Source organism: Bidens hawaiensis, unplaced genomic scaffold, assembly GCF_021521415.1.
Source record: "Bidens hawaiensis isolate Kalapana, Puna unplaced genomic scaffold, B.hawaiensis_p1.1 tig00014524_1, whole genome shotgun sequence".
Lineage (NCBI taxonomy): Eukaryota > Viridiplantae > Streptophyta > Magnoliopsida > Asterales > Asteraceae > Bidens > Bidens hawaiensis.
Window position 1 is genome coordinate 342,940 of NW_027492266.1, and position 17,246 is coordinate 360,185.

Consider the following 17,246-nt stretch of genomic DNA (forward strand, 5'->3'; position numbering starts at 1 on the left):
CATTTGGAAGCTTCAAAATGTAGTCCCCTCGGGCTTCGACAACAACCTTTGCTCCGTTGCCCATGAAGAGACTAATATCTCCCTTCTTGAATCCTTCATTTCCTTTGAACCCCTGCAACAAATTGCAAATATGAGTTCCACATCCGGTATCCAATACCCATGTGTTAGAGGAAATAATATTAAGATCAACATGAATCATGAAAGTTGTACCCGAGGTTTGCCCCGCATCCCTCTTAGCTTTCAACTCTTTTAGATAGGTTGGACAATTCCTCATCCAATGCCCTATCTCCCCATATCCAAAACACGGATCCTTCGCGCAAACCTTTGGCTTCTTTTCTTTTGGTTTGGGTGGACCCGCTTTCGCCTTTCCCTTGAACTTAGCCATGACTTGTCCTTTACCTTTGGCAACATTTGCCTTAGGTTCCGGGTGATGCCTCTTCCTATTGCTTCCCTCATTAATCGTGAGAACGGGTAAAACCTTTTTACCCATTCCCATCTCGGCCGTCTTGAGCATTGCATGAAGCTCACCAATGCTCTTGTCCCACCCATTCATGTTATAATTCATAACAAAAGTCTCAAATTTCTTGGTTAGCCCATTTAGGATCAAATCCGTGGCTAACTCGTTTGAGACGCGACAATTAAGGCGCTCGAGACGATCAATGTGGCTTTTCATCTTAAGCACATAGGAGGAAACAGATTGGGTTTCTTCCATACGACATGCATGAAGCGCTCGAACCGTTTCGAAGCGTTCCACCCTAGCTTGTGTAAGGAACATTTCCTTAAGTTGGGCGATCATGTCGTATGCCCCATGAAGTTCAAAATCCTTTTGAATTTCGGGAATCATAGTTCCCAACATGAGGCAAGAAACTTGCACGGAATCCTCATTGTGCTTTACCCAATTGTTATAGTTATCGGCATCGTCAATGCTAGGTTCTTCGGGAATAGGCTCGTCTATCACGTAATATTTCTTTTCTTGCTTGAGAACGATTCTCAAGTTTCGATACCAATCCATAAAGTTGGTATAGTTTAGAGGATCCTTATCGAGAATAGATCTTAGTGATAGGTTGTTAACGGGTGGAATAGTAACGTTAGGTGGATTGTTGATTGCGGCCATCTACAAATATAACAAAGCTCAATTTTAGTATTTTCGATATCAATAATTAATTTTAATCGTTAATACCCTTTATGTCTCCTAGACAATTAATGATTAAAATCTAGAACCCAACGTTACATTCAAATAGTAGTTAGGCGACATTTATCCTACTATTTAAATTAACAAGGTAGTCAACGTTTGACAATTGCAACCCTTTGCAACTTCTAGTTTTATGGGATCGGTTAAACATCTTATGTTTAGTTGGCATGTTTAATCCCATCAACACCATTGTATACCATGCTTCGGTGACCCTATTCACATGGTTTCCAATTTAAGTCGTCCTACTTATACACACGTGTGAGTTTACATATACAAGTGGTTAGGTGACCTTTATCCCACTTATATGGTAAACCCATCTCAAACTCCCAAGTTTCCTCCAACATGGTTAGGTGACCTTTATCCCATATCGAGTTTCCAAGTGATTCGAGTGTTGTATAAAAGGATGGTGTTAGACTTATTTTATAAAAGGGATTTTAGTTTTTTAAATTCTAGATTGGAAAACCTTTTATGTACCTTTCATTTGCATGCATTCAAATGTATGGTATTAAGTTGAAAAATCCATTTTCAAAATTCCTATTAATAAAACCCATTTTATTATGAAATCATTAGACTTTAATAAAACCAATTTTTATTACCTAATGATTTCTAAGGAACCAATTTTTTGCTAGTTGTTGATTTTAAGTAGTTAGCAAACCATATTGCAATAACACAAACAAAAGAAAATCAACCATGCAAGCATAAAACATACAACCACAAGTTCATAACCATAGCCTCCTAATGTTGACTACACTTGTTGACCGAAGACAAGTGTGTCAAATAGGTCTTTCCTAGGGGACCCGAAAGGACATAATCTTGTGTCGGTGAACTCCCACTTGATCCCGCATCCAAATGCTCCAAGTGTTCACCCCCGTGTTGTGGTCTCCTCTTTATATGGGCTTCTTCCTTGCATCTTCTTTTACAAAATATGTCCTAATACATTTTTCTAGTAAAAGAAATGCATCTAACCTACTTATTATTACAAACCAAATGAATGAATAAATAGATTACAAACCCAAATAAATATTACAACCACATCGAATGAACAAACAACCACTTGAATGAACAAACACATCAACACAATCATTCAACCAAACACAAGGCCATGGCTAGGTTATGAACATCCAATACACATCCAAATGTGCAATAATACAAGACCAATATGGCTCCCCTTTTTCCCTCAAAACTTTCGGCCATATCTAACCAAATCGAAAGTTTTCGGGTTTTGTCCAAACAATACAATCAATCATCCAAATGACCTAGTTTTTCAAGATTACCACATGCATGTAAAGTATAACCTTGAAAAACCATGGGGAAACCAAAACCCCTAAAATTTTCTGCCATATGGTAAAACCCCACCATAAACCCGAAAATTTTGGCTCTAATGAAGCATGCATCCGTATAAGCGGCTCTTGATGCCATTGTTGGATTTTAACAAGATTATCAAAGTCATAAAACTCCAATTTTATGAAAAACGCAGCGGATAAAAGATTTAAATCTTGTTAGTTCATAGTGTATAAAACCAATTTTATACATGCAAAACCCAAACCCGGATCCAAATACGAAATACATACTATCAAACACATGCATGTCACTATAAGTTCATGCATGTTAAACTACCTTTCAAGTAACCAAAAGGTGTGAAAAGGATGATGAAAAGGTAGGCTAGAACTTCAATGGGAGTTCCTCGAGCTTGCATACCCCAAGCCTTCGACAATACACCTTTGTTTAGCTAGGATTCACTTGAAAAACCAAGCCTTTCCCTTTTCATTCTAATTATATTAATTTTTTTTTCTTTCTAAAAGTAACCAAAAAGGTGTGAAAAGGATGATGAAAAGGTAGGCTAGAACTTCAATGGGAGTTCCTCGAGCTTGCATACCCCAAGCCTTTCCCTTTTCATTCTAAAAGTAACCAAAAGGTGTGAAAAGGATGATGAAAAGGTAGGCTAAAACTTCAATGGGAGTTCCTCGAGCTTGCATACCCCAAGCCTTCGACAATACACCTTTGTTTAGCTAGGATTCACTTGAAAAACCAACTCCTCCTTGATGTTCTTCCTTGTGGCCGAAATTTTGGCGAGAAAAGGAAGAGAGGAGTGAGTTTTCTTGGTTACTTGTGTATATCTTTATGAGAGAATGAAAGAAAGAAACATAATCAAATCTTTCAAATTTGCACCTCACTTTGCACCAATGCAAAACATTGCATGTCTCCACCAAGGGAGTTATAATAATATAATAATAGAAAAGAAAGAGAGTGGGGGGGGGGGGCTTTCCCTTTTCATTCTAATTATATTAATTTTTTTTTCTTTCTAAATATATATATATTCATGTATTATAACTTATGTTAGGTTATAACACATTATAAGTAACATGCTAGGTAATTAGTTTTACATATTGTTATTTAACCAACTTAAATAACACTATGTAATGTTCTCTCAAAATATAAATCATCCATATGATTTACTCTTTTCACAAGTACAATGTATTTAGAAACCCCGATCCAAATAACGCAAGTGTTAATATTTATTTACTTATGATCATATCATATATATAAACAAATATTATCGGTGTTTGTCTAGCTTGCTATTGGGTATGACCCGACTTGGATCATAACGTACTAGCCACATCAATAATAATATGTGTCTTGGGCAGACCGAGTCCAACAGAAATGACACCAGTTGATTCAATAGAAGGCATTAAGCAGACAGAGCGAGAAGAGAGATGATTGGAAAAAAAATGACAATTAATTATCGTGTCACGTTTATGTCCATCACCACATGTAATTGTATCTGATCATGTTATGTCTGACATGTTATGTCAGCACTATCTAAAACACGTAAATCATTGACATTGACACAATTTACATATATATTTCAGTAATTAATTCCCTTTTCATAATTTTAAAAATTTGGCAATAGATACCAAATTTAGAAAACCATTAACTTTTAATCTTTTATATAACCAAAAACATATTTTCTTCAGTATTTATTAATTTAAAGCAAATTTGAACAGGCAAAGAATAAACAAGAAGAAAGCAGCAAGGTTCTTGCACCAAAATTAAATAGACAACTTGATTTTGGTAATGAATTAAGCACTTGCAGATTCATCTTCAGGTTTCCAATACCGATTGTAAAACCACATTGCATCCCCCGTTACAGCGACTCCATCTTGGTTCCTATGCCACCCGTAGAACGCATGGGTTCGGTTCTTGATGTCAAAAGTCGCGTGCCCAAAGCTAGCTTCTCTAAACGCCGAGTACTCCGGTTGAGGCTCTGTCATGCTGCATCACCATGCACAAAATACACACACATTTATATTTGTACATATATCATAAAAGCATTTGATCACTATACTATATATATTACTTGGTTGCTAATCCCTCGAGGTTTCCACCGTCCCCAATGGTTATGTATACAGGTGCGGATTGATCCTTTACAGGTTTGCAGATCCCGTTGACGATGTTGTAAGCAATGTTCGATACACGTTCCTGCACCAATCGTAAAAAACAATAAAATGTTGCTTCCTTTATAGGGAAAACTTCATCCAACCGTGTTTAACTAAAGTCACTTAAAGTTTTTTATTTTCAAAAATAAAAAATAAAACTTGGAGTGACTTTAGTGAGACATTTGGGAAATTTGGTTACTATTTAGTAAAGTTACCCCTGGTTTATAACGAGGGGTAGCTAGCTTTATTGACGAAAGTTAGTATTAGAACACGATAACAAGTGGTAGTAAAGCGTGTATCAATGTTTGAGTGTTTGGCAAATTGTGATTACCGAGCGTTCATAGGCATGGACGTGACCAGCAAACACGACATCAACTTTGTATTTTACAAACCAGGGCTCGTACATCACTCGCATGCTTTCACCTTCCATGTAATGATAGTTGTAGCTGTTATACCAGGGCGCGTGCAACAGGACAATTAACCATGGAGTCTCGGTTCGGTTGACTTTGGGTAGTTCTTGCTCCAGCCATTTGTATTGAGGAGTGTATTTACCTAACAAAGTACATGTGCTCAATTCAGATATATAAATTGCATTTTCACTTTGTTGAATACATATTTAAAATTATTTACTCACCGTAAGCAGAATACGAAGCCAAAACAATGATGTGAGCTGAAGCCCTCTTGATGGAGTACCAAAAGGGAGCGGTACTCCCTGATGACTTGTAGGGGACACGAAACCGGTGAGTATAAGGCTTGAAAGGTTCATCCTCTCCCTGCAATTAAATTACGGGTCAAACCGCTTTGACTTTGAAGTCAAATGGACTTAGTCTTGATTTGTGATCTTGAAAATTTATATGAAAAAAGGATTAACTTTGTGACTGGGAACTTATTAATAGAATCGATCACAATGCCAAATTCAAAATTTAGATTTTAGAAGTCATCATTCCATAAAGTTTGACTACTTTAGTCAAATGAACTCAGTTTCATCATGAATCTTGGTTAAATAGTTATATGAAAAATGCATGAACTTTATGATCGGGAAATTATTTACAGAATAAGTTACAAAGCCAAATTCAGAATTCAGACCGTAGAAGTCAACATTCCATAAGGTTTGACTAATTTAGTCGAATAAATTCAGTTTCAACATGAATCTTGATGTGTGATCTTGAAAACTTATATGAAAAAAATCATAAACTTTATGCTTGGAAGTTATTAGTAGATTCAATCACAATCCAGAATTCAAAATTTAAACTGTAGAAGTCAACATTCCGTAAAGAGTTTTGACTTTTTTAGTCAAATGAGCTCAGTTTCAACATGAACCTTGATGTGAACTATTATTTCAACATGAACCTTGATGTGAAGTATTATAATTAATTTGATGAATATGTGACAAATGCATATACCAATGAAAAAGAAAGCTTACAATTTCGGGTGCATAATCGAGTTCATGATTTCCCGCGGTCCATATCCACGGTTGATAAGCGGTACTTCTCTCTGCAAACCTTCCCCATGAATCCCATCTCCTATTATCATGATTAGGATAGTTATCTGCATAAGAAATATCTCCAACAAACAACACTGTTTGACCCTTCACGGGGTTCATTTCATAATGCGAAAGTGTGATGTTTGAATCATAACTCTGTCCCAAATCCCCTGCAAATTCACACTTAACAATTTACAACAGTCCTTTTAACTTTAAACCGGTCAAATGGGTAGAACTATAAAGCTTTTACCAATAAGGCCGAAAGTGTAAGGGGCATCCGGTCCAACTTGAGGGGGAGTAGTGAACCAGAAAGTCCGTGTAGTGTGTCCGAGTCCAACCGTATAGTAGTATTTTGTATCATGCTGCCATGTTCAAATGATCATATACATATTTTATATAACAAGTCTAGGGGTTATTTGATATATTTTTAAAAATATAAGAGCTTACAAATAAGGAAATTTAATAGCTTGGGTCTCTTGATTTGAACCTGGTCACTTCTAAGTTATTCAAGTCCAGCCCGTATAGCTAACGGGCCGGTTTTAAGTGAGCCTTAAGGTTCTGAAGAGGTAGGTCCCAGCAGAGCCCAGTTGGACCCGCAAGACTCACCTTGAACAGGGACGTCTGCGCGGTTGGACCCGCAAGACTCACCTTAAACAGGGACGTCTGCGCAGTTGGACCCGCAAGACTCACCTCGAAGAGGGACGTCTGCGCAGTTGAACTCGCAAGACTCACCTTAGAGGGACGTCTGCGCAAAGACCAACCGGATCCGCAGGACCAACCATGCTCAGAGAGATGACGTCCTTACGCGCAGTACGCAAGCTGTTCCCGCAGGAAAAGCCTCCCAATGGTGACGTACTCCGCCTGTTCCCGCAGCTGCGGATACTAGCCATCAGGGAAGGCTACCCGCACTAACAGCAAGGCTACACGCACAAGGCACTAACTCTCAAATAATTCAGTAATGTCACCTGAAGAGGGAATGAGCAAGCCGGGAATACTCCCGCCCAAAGCCGGGAATTCTCCCGCCCAAATGAGCCAGTCCGTACACTACTGGATGACCTTTTGTACTATACCTGCCAAGGTATGGACAAAAGATCTGACCAAAGCTGCGACAGCTCACTGACAACAGTACGACGAGCAGCACGCTCTAGTACTTAATGTCACTATCAGCCGCTGCCTACTCACCAACCCTTGTCGTGGCACGTACATAGCCTGCAGTTGGTGGAAAAGGAATAGTACACAGCCGGCCATGTCACTATCAGCCGCTGCCTACCCACCAACCACCAGCACGGCACGTTCGTAGCCCACAGTTGGTAGAAAAGGAATATTATACAGCCGGCTGTACCTTCTTGGACACCTACCTTCGGCTATAAATACTCCAACACCTTGGAACGGTATCATATCTCATCTTATATCTCCATATATTATCTGATATCTGCTCTAGCAATTTCTCTTAATATACACTTATATTCAAGAGCAATCTAGTCTGATTCTCACGCCGGAGGGTGGTCACAAGGAGGTACCCCCCTTCTCAGTGACGAGCTCACGGTGTCTGTTTTGCAGGTCATCAGAAGAACAGCCATCTTTGCCGGACCTAACCCTCGTGGGAAACATCTACTTAATCCCCAGATTATCCGTAATCTGCCGGGGTCACTTAGTGTTTCTTCAGGTTCGCAAGTTGGCCCTATAAAAAAATGTGTTTTATGTCATGGTTGGCTATTTTATGCCATAATGTTAAGATAAAAGGAGTTTTATTATTATTATAGCAAAACCTTTTTTTATACACATTTTTGTTTTTGGTTATAAGTTTATAGGATTAGAATACACAAAGAATACTAAATCAGATGTAACAGGCCGTGCACGTGTCAACTACCAATACTTGTGCTAGGGTTCTTGTCGGGTTTGGACCCGCCAACCAAGAACCATTTCTTTAAATATTGTGTTTAAAGAAGAATGTATTATTTATTACCTTCAAGTGAGTAAGATTGCAATGGTGGATGAAACCAGAAGTATAATTGAAGAATGAATATTTAGTAAGCATGCCTTCAGCTTTCATCTTTCTTTTACTGTTTGACCTCCAGTATTCAACTGTATTTGAACTGGGTTCGTCCGTGGTTACCCATGACACAATCATTGCCTTTCCCACATGATCCCCTTGTGTTATATGAACCTTGTAGTAAGTACCAAAATAAATCTATCTATAATAATAATAATATATATAAACCAAAACCCTAAAATCCTACGTGTCGCGATGTGATCGCTCCCCCCTTTAATGGAAGCCACCAGATTGCTTAATTTTTAAATGGAGGTCTCTCATTGATTTAACCCAAATTCATGGGTATAGGTCTTACCAAAACCAGATAGCTCTTAAACGGGTTATAACATCTCATTAAATTAAAAATTAATCTTACCAATTATTTAATGTGAAAATCCTATATAATAGGAATATACTAAAATTTAATATCCAATTTAAAAAAAAAGATATTATTTATAATTAATAAACGATTTTATACTAAAAAACATAAGCGGGTCATGGGTCACCAAATCCAGATAGCTTTTAAACGGGTTATAACATATCATTTATTACAATTTATGAAAAATGTAAAACAACCGTTCTCTCAAGCCATCAGATTGCTTTATTTGTAAATGAAGGCTTCTCACGCATTTGACCCGAATTCATATGTAAAGGTCTCACCAAACCCAGATAGCTCTTAAACGGGTTATAACATCTCATTATATTAAAAATTAATCTCATAAAATATTTGATATGAAAACCCTATAAAATAGGGATATACTAAAAATTAATATTCTATTGTATTTATAAAAAGATATTATTTATAATTAAGAAATAATTTTATAATAAAGAAAATAAACAGGTAATGAGTATCACCAAACCCAGATAGCTTTTAAACCGGATTATAACATATCATCTATTTGTGAAATCAGTTTATAAAGTGTATTAATTATTAACTTTCTTACAATAAATAAAATTAAAATCCAAATATACATATATAAATATTGAAAACGAAAATATAAAACAACCCCCGTAATACAGGGGATAAAATCTAGTAAATAAATAAACCTTTATATACAAAGGTTCTACACTTTTACATGATCTTATTAATTAATAGACCATTGGTGGGGTCTCAAAATTTTACTCACGAGAAAAAAAAAACTTGGTTGGATTCAAATCAAATTTATTGAAAAACTTATAAGGGCCCACCAAGACTTATCCAAAAACTATAGAAATTTGCACATAAGTTCCAATAATTATTAAAAACCAAGAAAAATTGCAATATTGTCCTTTTTTAAAAGAAAAAAATATATATTTCAGCAAAAAAAATATTAAAAACCAACGTATTTATAATTTCAATCATTAAAACCAAGAAAATTTGCAAAAGAGTTCAACTATTCAACCAGAAATTAAATATCATCATATCATCCTTTGAGATCACATGGACCAATAAATCAATGCATTAAAAATTTGGAAAAAAAATATTAATTATATAAACAAGAACAGCAGCATATATAGAAATTAAGGATCCAGAAAACAAAATCAAAAAGAAACCTGTTGGGGCGCATTATAGCCAGGCGGCGTAGCGAATACATCACTATCAAATGGCATATCAATGGTTTTCTCAACCTTCCTTACAAAAGTACTTGTTAATCCAGCATCAGCAAACATCACTACTGATGACAACATTGAAACTCCGACAACAACCGACCACCACCATAGGACACGCACACGACCACCCATCTTATCCTACGCACCTCCCACTTGCCTCTTCACACCTTAACCTACGCTAAACAAGAGCTTGTGCTGTATACTTATAGGCTGAGGTTTGAAAACAAAAGGCAATATGCAAACAAGATATTCCAAAATTTGTCAACTCTTTTATTACCATTATGCCACTCTGATTTTTAATTTTAATTAAATTGCAGTAATCTCGATGATAAGATTAGATAATATTAATCCCTTGGTTTAAGGAGGAAGCCAATGTTTATCTGTTTAAACAAAAACTCAGATTTTGTGTTATTTACGAATTACAATTGTTTTTAGATAAATTGTTTTTTTTTTTAATGTATTTCAAATTAATTTTAAAAAGTGTGCACATGTTAAAAGTTATTTGGGCATATTCAATATTAAATCGAATTCATGTAGACAAATACGAGAATTGTGTAAACATTAGACAGGAAAAGGAAATTAATGTAGTTTTCTTTCTAACGGTTATTTCCATTTTATATTGTCACTCATTCTTATCACTTAAAAAAGTAATTTTTTATGTGTCACGGCATATAAAGTAATAAAATTGGTTCAATATTAAATTCTCCTGATTATTCTTAATCAATTTATTTATTAGTTTTTAGTAGAAAAAGAATTATTTCTAAGAGCATATGATTGGTTTTATTTTATAAAGTGTAGTGTCAGCCGGCGAATTATAACAAGACTAATCAATCATCCTAATATATTTTATTGGTTTTCTACATGTTATTAATAAACTCTGCAATTAAATTATGAATAAAACGATAATATGCACTTCTTGCTGTTAATATTTTGATCATAATAAAAAAAAAATTTATCATTAATTTATGGGATAGCATATAGATGTAACATCTGAACATTTTTAAATGAAAACGATTATATATGAGCTTGAACATAAAAGAGAATAATGCTAAAATTAATGGGATAACCTCAATAAACATAATGATCTTTTTGAACGTTTATGAGCTTTAACTCAATTGTCATTGAAAGTGAAATGAATATTTAAGTCGATAACTGCAAGTTTGAATTTAATTCTAACCGGGTTTTACCGTAGTAGGTCTTCGGACTGCGGGTTTTTCCGAAACAGAAGATGGTGGGTTTGGGGTACCTAGCGCTATCTACAGGCATATGAGATCGTCTTTTGTCATTAGGTTATCTTAGGTATCCAAACTTTATTTGTTGGTCGTTTAAATAAATCATCTTTTAAATATATTTATTTAAGTTCAAAAGTATTAAATTTGTTACCAATAATAATTCAATTGGCGAAGTCTAAAAAGTCAATGGAGATGTGAATATACAAGAGAAGAATGAGGACGCCTTCAGTTGTGGTAGTTGAAAACAAGGGCTATCAATCATTATGGCATCGGATTTTTCAGTACTGTCATCAGTGAAGCTTGGACTTAGTCATGACGGTGATCGAAGTCGTGGATCAAATATCTCGGAGGTGATCGTGCTCAATACAAAGTGAAAAACAATGACCGAGGTCATCCTGGGTCCCTCTTATACTTCGTCCCTGGATACTACTAGTGCTAAGTACAAAACTGGGACTTGTTTAATATTTTACTAGAGGAGACTTCTTCAATTGAAATTGTATTAATGATAATTTAGTATTGTTCATTATCCTTTATAAACTGTAGTCATGAGTTGTAATCATAAGAAACCTATTACAAGGTCATAAGAAATCTTTTGTCCTCAAAGATTATCCTCACATCCATGTTTTTATCTTCTTACTCTTATGTTAAGGTCTTCAGTCGAAAGTAAATTATTGACCAAGTTTGGACTTTTCCCAAATGAGGGCTTTCTCTTACAAGATCATATAGATCCGCCCAATTTAGTCACGTATATCAAATAATAAACATACGTGTGTGTATGTATGAGTAGGGTAAGTTCTTAAAGAAAATTATAAAGTTGTGGGAGCATCAAGAAAACTACTACTAACCAATATTTAAAAAGAAAAAATATTTCTTTTATTTATAAGATAACAAGTGTAAAAAGGATTTAAAATAACAATAAAAATACCTAGTTCACGAAGTTAAATATATATAACTGAAGAAACACTAATTGACCCCGGGCAGACTACGGATAATCTGGGGGTTAAGTAGATGTTTCCCACGAGGGTTGTATCCGGCAAGATGGTTATTCTTCCGATGACCTGCAAAACAGACACCGTGAGCTCGTCACTGAGAAAGGGGGGTACCTCCTTGTGACCACCCTCCGGCGTGAGAATCAGACTAGATTGCTCTGAATATAAGTGTATATATTGAAAGATTGCTAGAGAAGATAAGATGTGATAAGATAATGTAAGATAATGTATCCATACCATTCCAAGGTGTTGGAGTATTTATAGCCGAAGGTAGGTTTCCAAGAAGGTACAGCCGGCTGAATAGTATTCCTGTTCTGCCAACTGTGGGCTACGCACATGCCATGCTGGTGGTTGGTGGGTAGGCAGCGGCTGATAGTGACCAGGCCGGCTGTGTACTATTCCTTTTCCACCAACTGCAGGCTATGCACGTGCTACGATAGGTTGGTGAGTAGGCAGCGGCTGATTGTGACATTAAGTAATAGAGCATGTTGCTCGTTGTACTGTTGTCAGTGAGCTGTCGCAGCTTTGGTCAGATCTTTTGTCCATACCTCGTCAGGTACAGTACAAAAGATCCTCCAGTAGCGTACGGACTGGCTCATTTGGGCGGGAGTTTTCCCGGCTTTGGGCGGGAATATTCCCGGCTTGCTCACTCCTTCTTCAGGTGAGTCTTGCGAGTTTAGCCTTTGCGCAGACGTCCCTGTTGAAGGTGAGTCTTGCGGGTTCAACTGCGCAGACGTCCCTCAAAGAGGGACGTCTGCGCAGCAGAGCCCAGTTGGACCCGCAAGACTCACCTCAAAGAGGGACGTCTGCGCAGTTAAACCCGCAAGACTCACCTTCAACAGGGATGTCTGCGCAAAGGCTAAACTCGCAAGACTCACCTTGAAGAGAGACGTCTGCGCAGAAACCAACTGGATCCGCAGGACCCACCATGCTCAGAGACGTGACGTCCTTACGCGCAGTACGCAAGCTGTTCCCGCAGGAAAAGCCTCCCAATGGTCGACGTACTCCGCCTGTTCCCGCAGCAACGGATACTAGCCATCAGGGAAGGCTACCCGCGCAGCAAGGCTACACGCACAAGGCACTTAACTCTTAAATAATTCAGTAATGTCATCTGAAGAAGGAGTGAGCAAGCTGGGAATATTCCCGCCCAAAGCCGGGAAAACTCCCGCCCAAATGAGCCAGTCCGTACGCTACTGGAGGATCTTTTGTACTGTACCTGACGAGGTATGGACAAAAGATCTGACCAAAGCTGCGACAGCTCACTGACAACAGTACAACGAGCAACATGCTCTATTACTTAATGTCACTATCAGCCGCTGCCTACTCACCAACCTGTCGTAGCACGTGCATAGCCTGCAGTTGGTGGGAAAGGAATAGTACACAGCCGGCCTGGTCACTATCAGCCGCTGCCTACCCACCAACCACCAGCATGGCATGTGCGTAGCCCACAGTTGGCAGAACAGGAATACTATTCAGCCGGCTGTACCTTCTTGGAAACCTACCTTCGGCTATAAATACTCCAACACCTTGGAATGGTATGGATACATTATCTTACATTATCTTATCACATCTTATCTTCTCTAGCAATCTCTATATATACACTTATATTCAGAGCAATCTAGTCTGATTCTCACGCCGGAGGGTGGTCACAAGGAGGTACCCCCCATTCTCAGTGACGAGCTCACGGTGTCTGTTTTGCAGGTCATCGGAAGAATAACCATCTTGCCGCATACAACCCTCGTGGGAAACATCTACTTAACCCCCAGATTATCCGTAGTCTGCCCGGGGTCAATTAGTGTTTCTTCATTGGCGCCATCCGTGCATACAAGCTAAAACTAATTTTCAGTTTTTTCAAACTTCTGGAAAGATGGTTAAGGTTACTCCGTTGCCAAACCCAGCGAGTGACCAAGAAATCCCGGTAATCACAACCCCAGCTACTGGGAGGAACACCGGCGATCACACAAATTTTACGAACACTACCCCGGTTACTCAAGCCGGAGCAAGTGCAGTAAATTTTACGAACACTACCCCGGTTACCCGAGCCGGGGCAAGTGCAGTAAACAATCATCCCCTGGGATTCATTGATACCCAGGCGGAAAGAAGACAGACGAGGTTCCCCCACCAAACACTTGATCAAGTTAAAGCGTGGGCAGAAGCACGTCAGAAAGAATTCCAAGCTGAGTTGGACGAGCGCTTACGTTCACTCCAACAGGCTGACGAATTCGGAAGCACTCGACAACAGCTCAACATGAGCAATGAGTGCGAGTACTTGGATGATGATTCGGAGGAATCCGACACCGACGTAAACCCTCGCCATAAGGCGAAAGGGAAGCGTAAGGAAACGGACTTCCAACCAAGAAGAAATTTTGGAGAAACCTTCAAACCAAAAAACGCGGGTGGAAACCCACGTGACTTCTCTAAAACCTTCAGACCAACCGCTGCAAATGCAGGAACCTCCAAGTTTGCAAGGGACATTGCGGAAGCAATCGCCCCAAGAAGTGCCAAACAGATGTCCAACATCGGCACTTATGATGGTATATCCGACCCAGACGATCATTTGAACAGATTCATAGCGGGGGAAACCGTCAGCAACTGGACGGAACCCACGTGGTGTTATATGTTCCAGATGACGCTGGTTAGAGCAGCCAGAGCGTGGTTCGACCGTCTACCGGTCCACCACATCTACGATTGGGCAGACTTCCAACAGAAGTTCAGCCAACACTTCAGTCAACAAAGAAAGTACACTGAAGAGCAATGGACAATCCTCAACTGTATCCGAGAGGAAGATGAGTCTTTACTAGACTTCATCACGCGCTTCAATTCAAAGAAGCTAAGTCTGGGCAGTATTAGCGAAGATCTTGTTCGCGCTGCTTTCATCCAGGGCGCGAAAGACCCAGAGCTCATCCGCACCTTAACGGGTAAAGATGGCATGCCATCCACATGGGATGCCATCATGACAGCAGCTAAACGCTTCGCGGAAACGGAAAAACAACTGGGTAGAGATCTTCCCCAAAGCACAAACCTCTACACCCAGAAAACAAGAGAAAATAACGTCCTTACCGCCCGACTAAACAAAAAGAGGAAGCTAGGTATTTGGCAGTCAAGGGTAAACTTCGACACCTCATCCGGCTCGCACCCTCGGTTAGGCGGAAAGGACAACAGGCAGTCGTCGAACCGGAACCCCCGGTGGACGCCGCTCACCAAAAGCGTCACCGAGATTTTCGACACCGAGAGGCTCCCATGGCCAAAGGCTCCAATAATCCGAGAGCATCACAACGCTGATCAGAGCAAATTCTGTGACTTCCACAGGACAAAAGGCCACACCACCGACGAATGCATAGACTTGAAGGACATCATCGAGACATTCGTCAGAGATGGAGAACTCGCACACCTCGTGGCGTAAAGGATGCTGAGCAGGCCAACGCGTGTAGAACCCCAGTTGGGAAAAACACGAAACTGCAGCTACAATGTTGGAGACTACATACTGCGTAAACAACGAGATTCCGAACCAGGTGCATATCGGCTCGAAAGGCTCGATGACACTCCCATCCCAAGAACATGGAAGGGAGCTCAATTACACAGGTTGCATGTAGATCAATTCCAAACTTGTAAAGAAAAGGCCCAGAGCCACTTCTAATGGAAATGATTCTCCTTATCACATTGACGCTGATAATCTTACATTTATACTTATGAACTTTCCACACTGATATGCCGGTCTTCACCGCATACATAAGTGGGGAAGTAAGTCGTTGCGTGTGGAAGGCGGCAAAACCCGCATAAACACAAAAAATGGCCAACCTTCACGCAGGTCAGTTATAGGTAAAGTTGGGTCATCCCACTAAATGAAAGTGTCGGTCCTACCCGCACAAATCATGATAGAGGAAACCGAACTAACCTATTGACAACCGCGCGTCGAACGGTTAATTTATTTAAAACACTGATATGTCGGTATTCACCGCATAAATAAGTGTGAAAAGAAGTCGTTGCGTGTGGAAGGCGGCAAAACCCGCATAAACACAAAAAACGGCCAACCTTCACGCAGGTCAGTTATAGGTAAAGTTGGGTCATCCCACTAAATGAAAGTGCCGGTCCTAACCGCACAAATCATGATAGAGGAAACCGAACTAACCTATTGACAACCGCGCATCGAACGGTTAACTTATTCAAAACACTGATACCGGTATTCACCGCATAAATAAGTGTGAAAAGTCGTTGCGTGTGGACGGCGGCAAAACCCGCATAAACACAAAAAACGGCAAACCTTCACGCAGGTCAGTTATAGGTAAAGTTTGGTCATCCCACTAAATGAAAGTGTCGGTCCTACCCGCACAATCATCATAGAGGAAACTGAACGTTAACCTCTTGACAACCGCGCGTCGAACGGTTAACTTATCCAAAACACTGATATGCCGGTATTCACCGCATAAATAAGTGTGAAAAGAAGTCGTTGCGTGTGGAAGGCGGCAAAACCCGCATAAACACAAAAAACGGCAAGAATTTCTAAGGAAAAGATGAGGAAAACCTTCACGCAGGTCAGTCATAGGTAAAGTTTGGTCATCCTACTAAATGAAAGTGACGGCCCTACCCGCACAATCATGATAGAGGAAACTGAACATTAACCTATTGACAACCGCGCGTCGAAAGGTTAACTTATTCAGAACAATTAGAAAATCTCTTAAGGAAAAAATGAGGAAAACCTCCACGCAGGTCAGATATAGGTAAAGTTTAGCCATCCTACTAAGTGAAAGTGACGGTCTTACCCGCACAATCACGAAAGAAGAAGCAAAACTTTAACCTATTATCTGCCACGTTGAAAGGTTAACTTATCCATAGTACTTAAGAAATTGCTAAGTTAAACTAAAGTATGCACAAGCGAATCATATATTGTTTATGCGGCAAAACAAGTGCCAAATTAAACTATAATATGCATGAGCAAGTCGTATAACGTTTATAAAGCAAGAGTGACGGTCCTACCCGCACAAAAGATTTATATTCTATAAAAATTCAACTGTTACAAGAATGGTCGGGTATCTACCCGCCTACAAGAATATAAATCTATACAAAGACGTAAATCTATCCTAACAGTGGGAAAGGATTTAAAAGATCAAGCTTCAGGGCCACTCCCTCCAAACCCACTTGTACCCGCACCATCAGTTGGCTGTGGCGGTTCAAGGAAGGTCTTGAGAATGGTTAGCCCATCATCAGCAGCAGCAACTTCGTTCACCTTCTCCACCACCGGGTGCGAGAAGGCGGCATACTGGTTCACTGCTTGGTCATATACAGCTTCAGTA

The 17,246-nt window shown here is 39.3% G+C and overlaps 1 protein-coding gene across 1 annotated transcript; it reads right to left on the bottom strand.

The window, feature by feature from the left end:
• Positions 1–4,250: 4,250 nt before the first annotated feature.
• On the bottom strand, positions 4,251–9,881 carry LOC143546962 (purple acid phosphatase 2-like). The gene is made up of 8 exons (XM_077038500.1): positions 9,678–9,881; positions 8,079–8,279; positions 6,363–6,474; positions 6,053–6,282; positions 5,264–5,402; positions 4,961–5,181; positions 4,551–4,672; positions 4,251–4,465 (listed from the first exon to the last, which is right to left on the bottom strand). Exons 1-8 carry the CDS (start codon positions 9,864–9,866, stop codon positions 4,273–4,275), a joined length of 1,407 nt encoding a protein of 468 aa, XP_076894615.1. The 5' UTR covers positions 9,867–9,881; the 3' UTR covers positions 4,251–4,272.
• Between the last annotated feature and the right edge of the window lie 7,365 nt (positions 9,882–17,246).